The sequence below is a fragment of the Bacillus rossius genome (genome assembly GCF_032445375.1).
Source record: "Bacillus rossius redtenbacheri isolate Brsri chromosome 4 unlocalized genomic scaffold, Brsri_v3 Brsri_v3_scf4_1, whole genome shotgun sequence".
Classification (NCBI taxonomy): domain Eukaryota; kingdom Metazoa; phylum Arthropoda; class Insecta; order Phasmatodea; family Bacillidae; genus Bacillus; species Bacillus rossius.
Window position 1 is genome coordinate 25863103 of NW_026962010.1, and position 18739 is coordinate 25881841.

Below are 18739 nucleotides of genomic sequence, written 5' to 3' on the forward strand. Positions count from 1 at the left end.
TTATGTCCCTTTGCCCTGACGGGAGTCGTGTCCTTAAGATAGAATTTATAGGGCATGACATCACACCTGCCTATCCGGCTGGTAATTATGTCAGAATACATATTCATGACGTCAGCTATAACAGCGTCCCTATTGATGACGTCAGAATTGTCGGCGCACGACATAACGTTAGGAGTGGAGTCCTGATGAATGAGTTTAATTTTCTTTGAAGAATGAAAGCTGAATACTAGTTCCTGATTAGCGATGTCTAACAAACATCGAGTTTTCCCCATAAAATCTAATCCTAGAATGAGTGGGTGACATAACCCCGGAACAACATTAAATCGCCAATTCCATGAGAAACCCGCGATTTTTAAGTGAAGTTCAACTTCAACGTCTGACGTAACAATCACACCGTTGGCGACATAAATTTTTTCATCAGAGCCGGTACTTACACGACTTAGCAAATGCGGAGATTTGATGCAACATGCATCGAACAATTCAGAGCTGATTAAAGAACGGGTAGCACCAGAATCTATTAAGGCGGGAACAATTTCGCCAAACAGACGAACGTGTACAAAATTATTGAACGAATGATGAGTGGCTTTCCTCATACGACGACCGTAATGCGATTGATGTCACGTGCATCTAAACACAAACGTAGTGACCCGTCTGTTTTTCTCACACACAAAATAGGATTTGCGTATGGACTGAGTGATCTAGTGATTACATTCCAATTTAGCACGAGGTTAAAGTATTCTTCGGCCTCTTTCAAGTATTTGGCTGGGATCAGATAAGATTTTCAATTAAATGGTTCACCGGGTTTTACCTCAATCTTCGCTTGATACAGTTTGTTTAACCCTGGTTTTTCTGAAAACGTTTGACGATGATTCATTAACATAGTGAAGAACTGTTCTTTTAAAATTGAATCTACTATTTTGATTTCTTGTACTGCTTTAAACAAATCCATTTCGGATGCCATTAAATTCCCTATGGAATTATTATAAACATGCAAAGTGGTAGTTGCTTACTAATCAAAAGTACACATTTATCCAAAATTTTCCAATTTTCAGTGGTCTTAGATGATTGTGTATAATCGGCTGATGTGATCATCCACCCTCCGAAATCCAAAAATATCTTGAATCTAGTTAAGAAGTCTGTACCTAGCATTACAAGTTTAGTTAGGCCCTTTACAATTAAAGCATTAATCTGCTTAGTATCACCTAATCCTGCTATGGTCAGTATCGTTTAGCTATTCACAATAGGGCCTGACCTTGATGTTACCCCTAAAGTTTTTAAACTAGGTACTGGAAGTATGAGTATATTTCCTCCCTCATACTGTAATTTTAGTAACACTGTCAGAACTAATGCAGAGACTTCTGCCCCACTATACAACGAAACTGGTAGACTAGTTCCGTTTATGTCTAACATAATTACCGGACATTCATTTAACATAAAGTTACTTTCATTTTTGTTCATTATGATAGTACAAGCCAGTGTCTGTACACTTACTGTTTCATTATATTCTTTATTACTGGTTTGGTTCTTTATTGCCTGGTTTGTGATTTCTTGTGTCTCACCTCGTCTTTCCCCTTTTTCTGACTCTCGGTTTGGTTCTGCCTGTTCTCGCGATAATTATTCCTTTCATTTTGCCAATAATTACGAAACTGGGATTTGCCTCAGTAATTTCGCCTATTAATAAATTTTTTACGATTCTGCCCATATGAATACAAAGGCGGTGTTCAATTAAAAGTTAAAACCAATCCTTTCGTTATTATCCTTATGTAACGTGACCTTATCCAGCTTATCAAGTCTGTCGTACATCAGTAACTGTTCTTTAAATTCAACTATGCCGGAATACTGCCTACCTACTAGCTGTAGTTGATACCTAACCAGCAACTGTGATAGGATTAACACAATAAATTCATCCTCCATTGGCAATCCTAATATTGAGTTATTTCATACATTTTGCTAAGATAGGCTTCGAAATTTCATCATTTCTTATTACCAAACTTTTCCACATGTAGTTGCGCCCTCAAATTACTTTGGACTTTTAACATTCCAAAACTGTTATAAAAATACATTTTGGAACCAACTGTACTCATTTACGGTTTCCTGCCATAATTCCCACAAACTTAATGCCGTGTTTTTGAAACAACTACCAACAAATTTTAATTTTTATTCATTTGTTAAATCGAATACCTTGCAGTAGTCCTCAAACTGTTTTATAAACTTCATAGTGTTCTCAGTACTTTTTCCTGAATATTATCTACCCATCTTTTTGCTGCATGATGCAGTGCTATCATTGATTGGGTCATGTTTTACTGAAGTAATAACCTGCATGGCCTGTGTACTTTCTATTGGTGCTTCCGATGCATTTCCTATGCTTGCACTCCCAGGTGGCTTACTACGATTCGATTCTTGATTTCTGGCTGTGCAAGGGCCATGCAATTTTCACGATCGCGGAAAAACGACGAAAAACGCAAAATATTCATTAAATCTGATGTTTGGACTTGTGTATGTTTGGACTTGTGATGTTTTTAAATTTGTGTAAATATGTTGGGACTTTGAGACATTCCTTATATCAAGACTGTGTTTGAACTTCCCGCGCTACTGGCTGCGGTAGCGCCACTAGCTGGCAGTTCCGGCAACTAGTCAGTCTTTGTTATCGCGCCGCCGCGGTAAGTCGTTCTGTCAGGAAGATGGTGTTATCAGTCCACAGTCAAAACATTTGGTCCTCCGGGCCGGATTTTGCCGGCATGTTTAGTCTTTCAAGAAATAGTTTCATAGGTGTTTAGTTTACTTCGTCGGCGTGCATCGATATGCGTCGTTCAGTTCGAGTGTGGTCCGTTCACGTCTGAAGTGCATTGATCATATTTGTTTTGTACTCTGATGCAATTAACTTGCTCGTGTAAATGCATCAGACGTGAAGCACCCTATTGTTGTGTTTGTCACGGATTTGGAAATTATAGTATTTGTCCTGAGTGCGCCGCGCCGCGCCGTGACTTTAACCTCTCCTTTGTATTACGTCGCCGTCCTTTATCATTGTTCAGGGTCCGTGACCTTTCCCTTGTTTGTCCCCTCGTCTCCTTTGTCCATAGTGTCTCGTCGCTGCCTTTGTCCTTTAGTATCCTGTCGCTGCCTTTGTCCTTTAATGTCCTGTCCGCTGCCTTTGTCCTTTAGTGTCCTGTCGATGCCTTGTTCGCCGTATCCCGTAGTTGTCTTTGTCCGTTATGTGACGTCACAGTTCTTTGTGTCAATGAATAAAGATTACGTGTTTTGACACAATAACAGTACATCATGGCAGACGTTCGGTCGGCATTATTGCGCCTTAGACTTGCTGAAGACCGGGTTAAACGTGCTGCGGACCTTGCACACACTGCGGCGGGGGACCCGAATAAAAGGGGCCTATTTCTTGCAGCGGCTCGTGATCTTGCTTCAGTGAAAACTGGTTTTGATGCAGACTATCTTGCTGTGGAGGCTGCAGCGGACCCAGCTACGGGTTTCGATCCTGAAGCCCATGTAGCTCGCATAATCTCATTTGAAAATTACTATTATTCAGCTATTGAAGAGAGGGCTAGAGACTTAAAGGAGCAAACATAGAGTATTTCATCCGGGAATTCTCATGTTGCTCTACCAAAAATAGTGCTGCCACATTTCAATGGCAACCCTAGGGAGTGGATGAATTTTGCCAACCTGTTCACCATTCTTGTGACAATGAATGCCAACCTTACTGAGGTTGAGAGACTAGTGTACCTCAAAACCGCACTAAGTGATGAGCCACTTCAGTTGATTCAGTCGTTGACAATCACAGATGTGAATTTTAAAGTAGCCTGGAAATGACTCACTGATCGGTATGACAACAAACGCTTAATCATATCTGTTCATGTTGAAGCCCTTTTGCATCTGCTGATGCACTAGCATCACTTCGACATCTTTTAACGGTTATCACGGAAAATGTGGCAGCATTGGCCGCACTTGATGTCCCAGTCAGTCAGTGGGATTTAATATTGCTTCCTATTCTCTGCAAGAGATTAGATGTGGTACTTCAAACCCAGTGGGAAATGACACTCACCGGTCAAGACCTACCATCCTTGGCCAAGTTCACCGAATACCTGGAAAAGCACTGCCGTGCTCAAGAGGCTGTGATATCATCCAGGGGAAAGGTACCCACAACACAGATCACTCGGCAGAAAAATTTCCCCTCTTTTGCATCTGTTCGTAAGTCTGTTCTGCCTAAATACCAAAGTGCAAATACCTTCCTTGCCAAATCAGAGACACACTCCTGCCAAATGTGCAGCAGTGCTCACTCATTGTTTCAGTGCTCTAAATTCAATCAGCTTAGCCCAACAGAGAGATACTCTGTAGTCAGACAACACAGACTATGTTTGAACTGCCTTAGATCATCACATCAAGCAAAAAACTGCCTCGTGGGTTCATCTTGTCGCCATTGTGGTTCGCGTCATCATTCACTTTTACATTTTGAGGACGAAACTTGTGAGGATGAACAAGGTGATGCTGCTCCCGACTCTGCAGAGGGACAGTCCACTGTACACGACGTAAATCCAACCTCAACATTATCCACTGTCACCTCTTGTAGTGCTGTGCACTCAGTGTCAACAGTCCTGTTGTCGACAGCCCAGGTTCAGATTCATGACGTGCGTGGAAACCCACATACGTTTCGGGCCCTGCTAGACTCTGCCAGCCAGGCCAGTTTTATCAGTGAAAGATGTTTTCAGTGTTTGAGTCTGCCTCGCAAAAATGCTCACCTACCCATAGAGGGTTTATCCAATACACCAGTGAATGTTGCCAAGTCTTACACTTCAGTGGTAATTAGTCCAGTTGGTGAAGACAGTCCTCCGTTTGCTCTCGATGCCTTCATCCTTCCACGAATTGCTAATAGCTTGCCCAGTGTTCAGTTGCCTTCTGACACTCGTCAGTCTGTTGTTCACCTCAAGCTAGCGGATCCCTCTTTTGATATCCCTGGTGCTGTAGATTTGCTTCTTGGAGCCGACTTGTTTCCACAATTATTGACTGGTGGTAAGTTAGAAGGCTCTCCCATGGCCCTCAACTCAGTACTGGGATGGGTCCTTATGGGAAAAGTGGAGACAGCATCTTGTAGAACTGCAACCTTTGTCACATCCATGGTGACCACCATTTCCCCCTTGGAGGAAGTAATGAAAAGGTTTTGGGAGCTGGAGGAATTTCCACACACACACTACCTCTCCCAAGATGACACTGTATGTGAAGAACTGTTCAAGAAAACACATTGTAGAAGTACTGAGGGGCGGTATAGTGTTGCCCTGCCGTTCAGGAATCCCGAACCCGATTTGGGAACCTCTCGATCCCTTGCTTTGAGCGTTTGGAGAGGCGACTAAGTGACAATGTTCCACTTCATGGAATGTATTCAGATTTCATGAAGGATTATTTGATGGCAGGCCACATGGAAAAGGTTCCAAAGTCACAGATTGATTGCTCTACTTCCTTTTACATTCCTCATCACTGCATAATCAAGCCAGACAGTTCAACCACCAAACTTCGTGTAGTCTTCGATGCGTCAGCCAAAGGTTCAACTGGAGTATCTCTCAATGATGAACTGCTCACGGGACCCAAGCTGCAGCAAGACATTGTTAAGGTACTAAGTAGAGTTGTTCCGATACCGATACATAGTATCGGTATCGGCCGATACTTAACTTTTTTTTAATGTACTTGTATCGGGCATGGTATCGGGCCGATACATTAGTATCGGGTTACAAAATATACAAACAGCCTTTTAAGCATTATTAATACATTATCAGCAATATTTTTCAAATAAATAAAACGGCAGCTATGTTTGCTTACTAATAGACCATTGCCGGCAGTGAATACCTCATGTTATCGTTATCTTATCTTTATAGCCTGCCGGTCTGGCGCTCGCGCTGCACAACACAGCAGTAATAACAAACAAAAACGACTACTACGACACACCAACGATAATATCACCAGGTACGGCAATGCTGACTCATACAAGTTTCGACATGTCGCATCTGCGCGGAGACCACTGAAGTAAAATCGTGTCTCGGGTTTCACATCAAATCTTACCAAGCATTTGAAACAGGATGGGAAGGAAGCGCGGAGACAGTCAGTTACCAATAAATTGAAAAGGCTGTTCAAGATTGCAACATTATAGTTTACAATATATACAATTTTAAATTAATAAGAAAAGACGTGCTCATGTGCATTAAGGTACTTCACATTTTCTCAACAATAAAATAAATAAAATGTAGCTTAGGCAGACACTCAAGCTGAAAGAATTCCAGTCCTTGCATTTCTACGTGTTTCCCCCCATCAGCTGTATAAGTTAATCTCCGTTGCTATGCGTCAGGTGCCGGAAATGTTGTGAGGAAGGAAGGGTGAGTATAGTTCATTTGCGGTAAAATAAATAATTTTACGGCCCTGCTAAATTTTTACATTCAAGACATTTCAAAGATTCTGTGATTTCCCAGCATAAATACTGCTGTGTGACTAAAAAACAAAGTGTATCATAGTGACTTATACAGAGTTTACTGACGGTAAATGGCTGTTGCGTGAGCCTTAAAAATATTAATTTTTACCGGGAATGGACTATACAGTCTGGCTTTTGTCACACGCAGTGTGGAAGTTTGGGAGGAGGGCAAGTGGGTGTTCGGTGTTGACGTGTTGACGTCTCTTGAAGGGGGGAAATGTAGGAATGTGAGTTGGGGTGGGAGGGAGGGAGAGACAGGATGGTCTGTTTTTCTGGGAGGGTTGAGCCTTGAAGAATGTCAGCAGGGGAGGGAGAGGTAAGCCATATGACGTCATACCGCCGCCGCTGTTGCCTGCCTGACCGGACGAGCTTAGCGCGCACCACTACACCGCCGCCGCCTTTTTACTTTTATCACAAATACCGAGGCTGTAATAAGTAGCATAGTACTTGTTTTGGTAATTCTTTACGATTTAGTACTGTTTGAAGGTAAAGAAATCATTATTAAAGTTTTTTACATTATTTTTGACAGACTCGATTTTAAGGCCAATGTTTTGAGATAAAATTTTTGGGAAAAAATATATTTGAGTAAATACAGTATTTCAATTATTACTTTGTTATTTTTAATAGTGTAGTAAAAATAAAAGTATTTTTTTTTAATTTTCATTGATTTTTTATTTTTTTTATGTTACTGCACAACAGTATTGGCATGTAAAAATATAAAATAATAAAAACACTGGTATCGGGGTATCGGAATGGTATCGGGGTATCGGTATCGGAAAATATGGTATCGGAACAACTCTAGTACTAAGTAACTTCCACCTTCACCAAGTGGTGTTTACCGCTGACATAAAGCAAATGTACAGGCAGATAGGTGTGCACAGAGAGCATCAAGATTTTCAACGAATTGTGTGGCGGTTCAATAAATCGGAACCAGTTGAAGATTATCGACTGAAAACCGTGACGTATGGAGTGTCCTCAGCACCTTACTTAGCAATTCGCACCCTGCATCAACTTGCTGCTGATGAGCGGGAACAGTTTCCTACTGCTTCAAGGACACTCTTGTCAGATATCTATGTGGATGATGTTGTGACGGGAGCTGACTCAGTAGATGCAGCATTGGAACTTCAGCGAGAACTCATGACACTTCTCGATAAAGGTGGGTTCATGTAACGCAAATTCATGAGTAATAATCCTGTGCTCCTGGAGTGGCTCCCTCCCGATGCTGTTCAACTGCCAAGGCCATTCTCCATGGACCAAGACAGTGAAGTAATAGTAAAGGTACTTGGGCTGCAATGGAACCCACTCTTGGACACCTACTCGTACAATGTCCAGGCTAGCTCTGAATCACCAACTAAACGCTCTATCTTGTCTAATTTGGCTCGCATATTTGATCCTCTTGGTTTCCTGACACCCTTGACCATGTTCGCGAAGAGCCTCATCCAGGAATTATGGCTGAAGAAACTGGATTGGGATACAGTTCCACCGCCTGAGTAAGAGTGTGGGAATGTTTCAGTAAAGACTTGCCACACTTGTCCCTTACAGTTCCCAGACATGTCAAAGGCTGTTCAGATTGCTCTTATGAACTTCATGGATTCTGTGACAGCTCTGAGAAGGGTTATGCAGCTGTTGTGTACCTGCGTGTGAGTTGTAAGGGTGATGTGAAAGTACATCTCTTGGTTGCGAAGTCAAAGGTTGCACCTGTCAAGGTAGTTTCATTGCCTCGTTTAGAGTTATGTGGTGCTTTAGTGTTGGCTCGGTTGCTGCAGCATACTCTGGCAATTTACAAACACCATATTAAGCTTCAGTCCATAACTGCCTGGACTGACTCCCAAGTTGTTCTGGCCTGGGTCAATACTGCGCCACATCAGTTGAAGACTTTTGTGGCAAACAGAGTAAGTGAAATTCAAGACTGCACTGAAACCTCCTGGTGGCAACATTTACGTTCCGAAGACAACCCAGCAGACTGTGCCTCTTGAGGCTTGCTTCCTGTAGACTTGCTGAACTACTCATTGTGGTGGTGTGGTCCACAGTGGCTAAGACATCAACCCTCTCAGTGGCCTGTCCAAATAGCATTTGATGACATGGCACCTGATTCAGTGGTGCTAGAGAAAAAGAACCTCACTCTCATCAGTGTTGTAACACCTCATCAGTGTGATCAACTGCTGGAACGATTCAGTTGTCTGTCAAGACTGCTTCATGTAACATGCTACGTGTTGCGATTCATTCACAACTGCCGTGCCAAGCAGGCGAAGTTAGTAGGTCAGATTGGTACTCATGAGATAAAAGGGGCAATGATGTTTTGGGTCAAACGAGTGCAAGCTATTGTTTTTGAGGGTGATATTACAGCTCTAAAAAATGATAAGTGTACATCCCCACAGCTGCGTAAACTTGATCCCTCTGGAACGGTCAGGGTGGGCGGTCGATTGCCTCAGTCTAGTTTGCCCTTTGAGCACAAACATCCCATTCTGTTGCCAAAAACTCATCGATTCACAGATCTCATCATAAGTCATTACCACGAACTTAACCAGCACCCTGGACTACAAACTCTGCAAGGCATTCTCAGAGAAACCTTCTGGATCATCGCAGACAAGCAAGCAATACGTCGTCGTTTAGGTCGTTGCCTTAAATGTTTCAAGGCTAGACCCTCTACTCAAGCCCCATTAATGGGTGATCTCCCAGCCATGAGAGGCAGGAGTGGACTATGCCGGTCCCTTCACCATAAAAATGGCACGTATTCGTCGACCTACCCTATTAAAGGCCTACATGTGCATCTTTGTATGCTGTACAACTAAGGTAGTGCATGTGGAACTGGCATCAGATCTGTCCACTGAAGTTTTCATTGTAGCTTACAAGCGCTTTCTTGCTCGCCGGGGCCGATCATCAGACATTTATAGTGACTGTGGGACAAATTTTGTCGGAGCTCGCAATCATTTGCAAGAATTACAGCAGCTGTTGTCGTCATCAGAACACCAGAAAGGTGTTACAGAATCTCTGCAGCCACTTGGAGTGACATGGCACTTCAACCCCCCGTCTGCCCCGCACTTTGGTGGGCTATGGGAGACAGGGGTGAATTCCTTCAAGACACACCTCAAGCGAGTTATTGGCGAGCAGGTACTGACGTACGAGGAACGGTACACGGCCTTGGTGCAAGTGGAAGCGATCCTAAATTCAAGACCACTATGCCCACTGAGTTCAGATCCAAATGATCTGAAGAGTTCAGATCCAAATGATCTGAAGGCTCTCACTCCAGGCCATTTTCTAACCCTTGAACCCTTGGTCGCCCTGCCTGAACCCACCTTGGAAGCCATCCCCATTGGCCGTCTGCAGAGTTTTCAGCTGGTGGAACGCCTGCACCAAGACTTTTGGAAGCGTTGGCACCAAGACTACCTCCACACGCTGCAGCAGCGTGGCAAGTGGTCTCGACAAGACAGACCTATGGTACCAGATCAACTAGTGCTGCTCAAGGATGACAGGATTCCCCCCCCCCCCTTGCAGTGGCGTTTAGGACGCATCATTCAACTGCATCCAGGAAATGACAATATTCCTCGTGTTGCGACTGTCCGCACCTCTAATGGGATGGTCATGCGTCCTGCTGTAAAACTTTGCCCCCTACCAGTTGAATTTTGAAAACAGTGTTTCAAGGTGGGCGGTTATGTTTGGACTTGTGATGTTTTTAAATTTGTGTAAATATGTTGGGACTTTGAGACATTCCTTATATCAAGACTGTGTTTGAACTTCCCGCGCTACTGGCTGCGGTAGCGTCACTAGCTGGCAGTGCCGGCAACTAGTCAGTCTTTGTTATCGCGCCGCCGCGGTAAGTCGTTCCGTCAGGAAGATGGTGTTATCAGTCCACAGTCAAAACATCTGATTTTCCCACGAAATTTGCCTTGTTTTGACAATTCACAATAAAACACGCGAAATATGCAAAATATATGCATTAACTCCTTTGTTCAACACAACAGAGACAGTGCCAACTTGTACCATAATATGCAATATGTTTTATAACTGTAAACATGGCAAGAAATTTCAACAATCCTTAAAAATCTGACGTGAGTAGAGTATTAAACTTGTATTCTCATAAATTCATGCGGTAAGGGATGTGGATTGGAATCCAAACAGTAGTTTTTTCCCCGTAACAACGTTGCCAATTTATAATATATTTTTTCTAACCTCAGATAACTTGTCGTATATATAAAGCTGTCGGAAAAAAATTAAATAGAACCATCCGTAGACACGATCGTGGTAATATATTTTATTAACGAAGTCACGCGCCATCTTCTTTGTTGATACTGCAAATTAGACCAAAGTAGAGGTGGGTCACAAAGTATCAACCGGCTACTTTGTTACTGATACACGCCTGTATCAGTTACTGCAAACGAGTACACTATTCAAGTATCAAGTACTTTAGTATCAGTTAAGAATTCACCTGGAACAACACCACGGCCAATGTGCGCGTGCGCAGAACCCGATCGCAGATGACGGTCACTTGGGCGGAGCTTGTGAAAGGGGAGGGAGGAGCACGACGAATAAAGGATAAAGAAGGGAAAGAATGTAGGGGAGGAAGCGCAGGGGAAGGCGTTGAAGGAGAGGCGCAGAGCGAAATTGTTACGAGTCGTTTTGTTTATTGTCCCACATAAAAGTATGCTCAGTGCGCAGTGCGTGCACCGTCTCATTCAATAATAAAACTAATGAAATTTTAATATTAAAAAGTACATTAATACAAGATATAATATTTATATTTGTGCACCTAACAGCTATGAAAATGCAAATAAATTCTCAGTTGACATTAATAACAGATGTAATCAACATATGGACTTTCTTTTTTCGAAAACAATTAGTAACTAGTGTTTTCATACATTAAAAGATTACGATTTTATCAAAAATTAAAAAAAAAAAAAAAACAGATAGGTACATTAGTGAGCATACTATATCAATAGACATTTGAGTTAGGTACATCAGGCAGATAGCAGTGTCAATATCAATAAAAAAACAAACACACTGCAAGTTCAGTCACTATTTAACAAATTATAACTCAGTTTTTGTTTACACAAATTACACTTAGCAAACTCATTATTTTCCGTGAAAAAATTCCACACAAATTAAGTCTTTTTCCTGCACTTATCCATTCCTTATTTCACTATAAAGATACTAACTACAAAGCATGACAGCCCGCAACAATGTACATGGTAATACACGGCCAGGACGAACTGCAGTGAATGTTGAAATGATTGATACTGGCTGTATTAGGCGGGCATGATAGTAACAGAGGTAGATAATTACCGGGCGTAATAAATAATGTATCAGATTCTCCTTCCGGTCGTACGGTCCTGGGACCGCTACTGCTCTTACTGATACAGAAGTATCAGCTACTTGTAACTAGTACATTACTGTATCAGTATCAGGTTGAAACAGATACCGAAAATTGCTGTAACAACCCACCTCTAGACCAAAGAGTCACAGACTCTTTTTATGCATAGATGTGTCTATCCGACATAACCTAAGATTTTTAATAAGTAAAACTTTTTAATAGGACATTAAATAAAATGAAATGTGAATTAAGTTACCTATCTATATTACAAAACCCGCTGACTGCAGTTGCTGTTTTCTTGGAAGAATGCTGCTCGTTAGAAGAAACTTTAGACATTTTTTGGGGTGGTTCTGGGTCATCTGGGTCATTATCTTTTCTCCATTTGGAAAACTTAAACGACGTAAGCATGCTCATCGCAAATCACCTCAAGAAAAATAATATTGTAAACGTAACGTAAGAAGTGTGGTTATAGAAATTTGCGTCAGAAAAAAAGAAAACACGAGAAATAATTATGGCTGCTGCGACTATGCTAGTCAATTTATTACCATACTGTACAATTTACTAGACCAGTACTTTTAATACACAAAATTAGGGTTACCAACTATTTCACCCTGACCATAAGGGACACTGAACCCCACCCCGGAAAAATTTGAATTTCTAGATGCAAATTGGTGCTATTTTAGCAGTTTTTGTATCTGAAAATAAATTATGCACCTGGTTGAAATATTAAAGTTTTTTGTATTGGTCTAATAATATTTTTGAGTGATGAATTTAATACATAAAGATATTTTTAGTTAAAGTATAAAAATTCCAGACAACTCGTATGTGATTGAACAATGGTAACTAACTTCAATTCTCTCCAATGCAAAGTGCGGGAAGGGGAGGTTGCTGAAGCCACTTAGCCCTTCCCCCGCCCCCCTTAGATTAGAACCACCACTAGGGACAACATAACAAGCAACTTAAAAAAAATATATTTTAATAATTGTATGCCTAAGATATATTTTCTCATTTTTCATTTCACCAAACAAACCCAACTTTAAATTAAATGTCATCTCGGGTATAAAGTACACAATATACTAGATGCAAGACACAAAAAACAATGTTTCACAAAAAAACTTAACAACATGCCGTATCAATTTTGTATTACAATCAAAACTGTTATAACTTAAACCATGCTTCGTATTGTGATAACATAGAGCTAGTTCAGATGCTACAACAGAATTTTGATCACTAGTGCCTTGTTTTACGTAATAACTGTTTATCTTAGTTTTTTCACTCCCATTTGTTTGTTGAACCGTGTTTCTATGTAACAATGTTGAAGCATGCTGTTTTACATCGTTTTCGCCGCCGCGTGCTTTTGAAAACTCTCTTTTACAAAGTACACATTTGGCTTTGTAACTATTATCACTACATGTTAGCCACTTATAGTTATGTTCCCATCGAACTAAATAAACGGACAGCCGTTTCTTTTTTCGCGATGGCGAATCGCACATTTTTTTCAACTCAACTTTACCCGATTTACTCAACCTTATCCGTTTTCAACTCAACACAATATCAACATAAACATAACAGACTAAGCGCGGATGAGTGATGCCACCTGTCAGCGTCAACATTAACAATTTTGTGGCCAGTGAACTGCGGAGTAAACGGAGCCTCGCAATGTCGCGATACATAATTATAACAGGTGGTGCGGCGCAGGTGGGAAAATACTTTGTCAATTTTATGCAGGTGTGTGAATTGAACTTTAAACAAGATATGGAAATATCACGTCCCGTCCTGCCTACGTACGGGATAATTCTTTTAGTCACCGAATACGGGAAATCCCGTACGATACGGGACGGTTGGCAACCCTACACAAAATTAAATTGATATTTTCAGTACCTGAGTGTTATAACCAAAAAGGCCAAAGAAAATAAATATATCCCAGTAATTTAAAATACGTAATAATTTACGTAATCATTTCGTACCACATTTGTCTTGTGTTAACTTGATCACATCAGTTTTGCCCAAATACGAGAGTTCTCGTACATGCACTTTATTTAATGTATGGGGTACGCAATCTTTGGTATTTTACAACACTTCTTGTACACGCACTATAGTTAAAGGTATAATATACAAGACCTTTGGCATTTATACGTTAGTTTATATTACGTAGTACGAGAAATGTATACAAAATTCTCTACAGTAAACAAAAAACAAAGTGCGCCTATATGAAAAAATGCTATGCAAGTTATGCGATGCTAATAAGAAATTTTTTTATTTTGTCTGCGCTTTAAACTGTTGATGCGATGATTATGCGATATAAGTCAGAATATTACAAGTAATGGAATTTTGTTGTGATGGTCTCAAATGGGGGTTAGAAAATTAGAAAAACTTAATTTTTTTTAAACAAACGTTCAGTTTTTCGAATATATTTTAAGAGGTTTAGAACTGAACCGAACGTAAGGGTTCGGTTCGGTTCGGTTCTAAATTTTCGAACGTCGCCCAGCACTAGTAATATCAAACATGTTATTTTGAATTCTAGAAAACGAAAGCACTGATATGCCACACATCTGAAAAAAAGATACCCAGATCGAGAAAAAGATGTCAGAATATTCCCAGCACCGGTTATGACCAGGTGGAATTCTTGGTTCTATTCAGTTGAATATATTGCAGAATACATAGATGATCTGATGGAATTTCTCAATGGAGAAGATAGTGGTGTTTCGACAGACTACTTTAAGATCTTGAGTGACTGCCAGCTTGCAATAATTCTGTGCTCTGCTGAATTTCTTGTGGAACATGGCAAGAAACTTACGGAAAACATCCTGGAGCTTGAAGGTTCTAGTTATTCTTTAAGTTATAAACTCTATTCAAAGTTGTATGACTTAGAGAATAATTTCTTGTTGGTTAGCAGAGGGATTTTGGAGACAAAACATCTGCTGCCGTTTTGAAACTTCCTTCAGCTGTCAAGCAAAGTCAAGATGAAAGACGAATTGAAGAGCTTGGGAGTGAAGTGCCTTACCAAGCTACAAAACCTCAGGGAAAAAGACACTGCTAACAGTGGCGTCTCGTCAGGGCAAGCAAGGCAAGCAGTGCTTGCCCAGGCAGTTTCCAGACATTGTATTTTTTAAATAAATATTTTATTCAGAATAGTATTTTACTTTGGCTTGTGCCGTTAGGTACATGTATTTTTTACACTATCTTCTTGGGACCCAGTACTGTGCGCTGTGCGCTATAAGAAAAGAACTCGTTGACACACAAAACATGCTGTTTTAGAAGCGTTGCTAGGTTTAGAAGCGCTGGTAGGACCTCTTTCAGCAGGAAGGCTGCCGCAGTAGTTTCCTTTCGGAAGGGGCGGTGCCATGGTACAAAGGTTCAGGGAGGGGATTGGCTGTAAAAACACGTGGTAGAAGCTACGTAGGTAGCGCTTTCTTGCCAAACTGAAGCGAACATGGCCGAAGCAGACGGTGGAATTTTCTTCCGCCGACTGCGTCGGCTAAATCCGCTACAGTTCAACAGGGCAGGTGGCGAGGTCACGTTTCAGTCGGCGGTCGTCTCTCGGGGCGCGCGCATCTCTCTCGCTGGCTGTTGGCAGGCAGTGTGTAGGGGATTTGTGGGCGTACGGGAGGCGGCCTAGCAGTGCCAACTGCTACCGACCGCGTCCCGCGGGTGGCGGATACGGGATCCCAGCTCGAGAGTTGCAATCTCGCTGGGGTGACTGTGAATAACCAATAGCAGTCCGCGGACCAACGGCCGGCCTGTGGAGTCGTTATCACGGCTATCGGGGTGAAAGGTAGCCTGAATGCAGCTCGGCGCGTGGCAGAAAGCAGTTCCGTCGGCGAAAGCACCGCAGGGGAGCTCGATGTGCCCTAGATGCGAAGTGTAGACGAACTGCGGGCTGGAAATTGCGGAGCTGTGAACTACTGCGCGCGCAACGGAACTGAACAGCATCGTAACTCTGAAGGAAGAGATGGCGGCGCCTTTAAGTTGGGACCCTGTTGGAGCCAGTGGTAGCCTGGGCGGCGTGACCTTCTACCGTCCCGGGATATTGGAGGACAAGAGGGTCCGACTCGCAAGATACTTCATTTGCCTGAACGACTTACCCCCACCCAGGCTTGAAAGGTAGTTGGCTGTTGACTGGAAGAAGGAAGATGAAGATGGCGCAATGTCAGGCTGCCTTTTGTCCCGTGCGCCTGCAGTTCGAGCCGGTTTACTGGCTCGTCTGCCCACATATGGTTTAACTGTGGCTGCCTGGGCAGCTGGGCTGGGCTGACGAGTGCAGTCGCCCGCCCCTGGGGGCGCATGCGCCCCTGGTTAATAAAAACCCAGGAGTACCCAACTTTAAATGTGGGCTGCAAGGCCCAAGCACCCAACTCCAGCATGGTTGATTTTTCAGCCCCTCCAACTCTTCTTACCTGGACCCTTCTTCCCTCTTGTCCAGTAGTTCCCTGCTTGCTTAATGCATGTTAATTGTTCCTCGCATGACCCGGCCCACGGTTTTCCCTGTGTCTATGCAGGTTTTACCTGGGTCACATTAGCTAGCTTTTAAGCTAGACGACCAATGGAGCGTCAGTCATGGTGCCATTCGCAGCCATGGCTGGCCAGTAAACCCCAATAGCACATGATACACGCGCCCTTGTCCCGCATGGTTAAAAACCCGCATGGTAGAGTGTATAGGCTTCGGCCTGAGACACACTTAGGTCCTCCCCTAACCTGGACCCTCCCCTTACACACTTAGAATAATTTAGGCTAGGAAAAAAATTGTGGCGTTTCAGGAATGATTGACGTGCCAGTTTCTTGGTACACGTACCAGTTAACACAGTTTCTGATCACGTATGAATATAATTTCTTTTGTGTTGGTACGAAAAATACCAAGATTTAATTTTTACTATTCTAGTACATTTTTATGAGGTTCTTTTTATTTTAAGTACTTACTTTGCCATGTGTTGTCTGTTTATATATTTTGTACCAGATATCGATGATACTACACTCCCACTTAGTATATAAGTAATGTAGAGTAGATATTTTACTATCAGAATAATGTAAGTCAAACATTATTTTTCAAAAATTATTTATTTAAAAAAAAAAATGTAAATTTTTTTACCTGTGGAATAGTCAATGTTCAATTAAGAAAACTACTTAAATAGCACCCTTTTGTACCTTGAAATCCATATTTTTCCGGGGGAGGGCCCCCGGACACACCCCCCCCCCCCCCCTCATGTTTTGGGATGAACGGAGTTGTTGCTTCCCCTCATGTAAACCTCACGCCTCGCCACTGACTGCTAAAGAGTTCTTCAGCACTGTTTGGAAACTCTTTGCTGCTCGGAACATTGTAAACAATAATGTTGATGAGAAGCTGTTTGCAACTGCTAACAATCTTCCTCTTATCAACACTGTTGCCAAGGAGGAGTTTCTAGAAGGTTATCTTGCAATGCCAACCATACCTACTGCAAAAATTCAGTAATGTATTACTTTATAAACACTTTAGGGGACAGAATTTTCTCCCAGAGAGTTTTTACACCATGTTCGGTTCATAACGGGTTTTGTTTTTTAATCGTGATTTTCACAGCTAGACCGCAGCAACATGGAGTACGCGCATCTGCAGCAAGTAAAGTCAGTAGCACGTGCCCTGCTGCGCACAAATGCATCTCTCATTCCTGCAGTGAGAAGGCAGGAGTTGGCCAACATCCTAAAGGAGCACTTTGACACGTCCGAGGCCCTTAGCACAGAGCAGCTGCGTCAGGCCGCCAGCACGCATGTCTCGTGAGTCTGCCATACTACCAACATTATCATAGTGTACTTTGTCACATCCTATCCCTCATCTTGAGCAGCTGCTTGGGGCCACCAGCATGCATGTCTTGTGAGTCATCTCCATTACCATTTCAAACAAAAATATAAACTAATTTAGATATTATCAGTACAGTAAAACTCTGTTAATTACAACCATTTCTCTATTGACAGCTTATGAGTTAGTGAAAAATGTGCATTAAAGGTAAAAATTTGAAGGATTTTGGCCAAAAATTTGTTCAAAGCCCTTTGCGCTACGTTTCTCTTGGCAAGCCTTGTACTGCCTTTGCGCAGTGAACAACCGCTCTCTCCTTATTGATCTTTTTTACCCTGCTACCACAGATAGGTTTCCGTGGTACCAGCATGTCTTCCTGGCAGCCCGGCACCAACCATTGTGATATCACTTGCTCTTGACCACACACCCCTCTCTGCTTCTATTGTTACGACTTATATTTACGCAATTTTTGATGTATCTTGATTTTGATTATTGTTGTTGACGACTTAATACACATGTTTTTACTCCTATTGGGCGGAATTTTTTTTTTTGATTTGGTGAACAAATTTTTGGTGATCCATGCTCTTTTTTGGATGGTTATAATTGGTTAGGCTTGATTTTATGAACAGTGGTTGAAGACTTGCATGTTTTGTTTTACTAATGTTATAAGAACTTCTTCCGGTTTGCGTAACAGTAGGGCTGTGCTGGATCCCGATATTCAGGAAGTTTTAGGAACTTTAAAATTTTTTTTTCCAATTTTTAAAAATGCAGGGAAGGAAACTTGTATGGATCTGGTAAAAAAAAACATCCAGCTATAATCATAAGAAATGATCAGGGTATCCAGACATGCTACGACAAGTTTATTGAGTAGATATACACACAGCATCCACCCCCCCCCCCCCCCCCCGGGTGGTTTGGTGTTGCAGGCGGCGGTACCAGGAGCAGTACGAGACACACGGCAGTCGTGTGGTGCGCCATTACTCTGCGCACAGCGGCCTGCCAGCCCTCGAGCAGACCTGGAGACAGCACTTCCTGTCCAGCATGCAGCCGCGCTTCCTGCCACGCCTCTGGTCCGTTCATCACAAACACCACCGCGACATGACTGCGCCCCGCGTGCGGCACTAGCAGTCGTGTGGTGCGCACTGCGGCACTTCCTGCTGTATTTTAAATAATAATGCCGTTATTAAAACATTTTAAAATTAAA

The 18739-nt window shown here is 42.3% G+C and overlaps 1 protein-coding gene across 1 annotated transcript in view; it reads left to right on the forward strand.

Moving 5' to 3' along the window:
- Nucleotides 1–18739, forward strand: part of LOC134541559 (exonuclease 3'-5' domain-containing protein 2) — a 106703-nt gene extending 87964 nt beyond the window's left edge. The window contains exons 10-11 of the mRNA XM_063385072.1: nt 17323–17516; nt 18462–18739. Of these exons, the coding sequence (XP_063241142.1) occupies nt 17323–17516; nt 18462–18660 (393 nt within the window). The 3' untranslated portion in view covers nt 18661–18739. The remainder of the gene's footprint in view (nt 1–17322; nt 17517–18461) is intronic.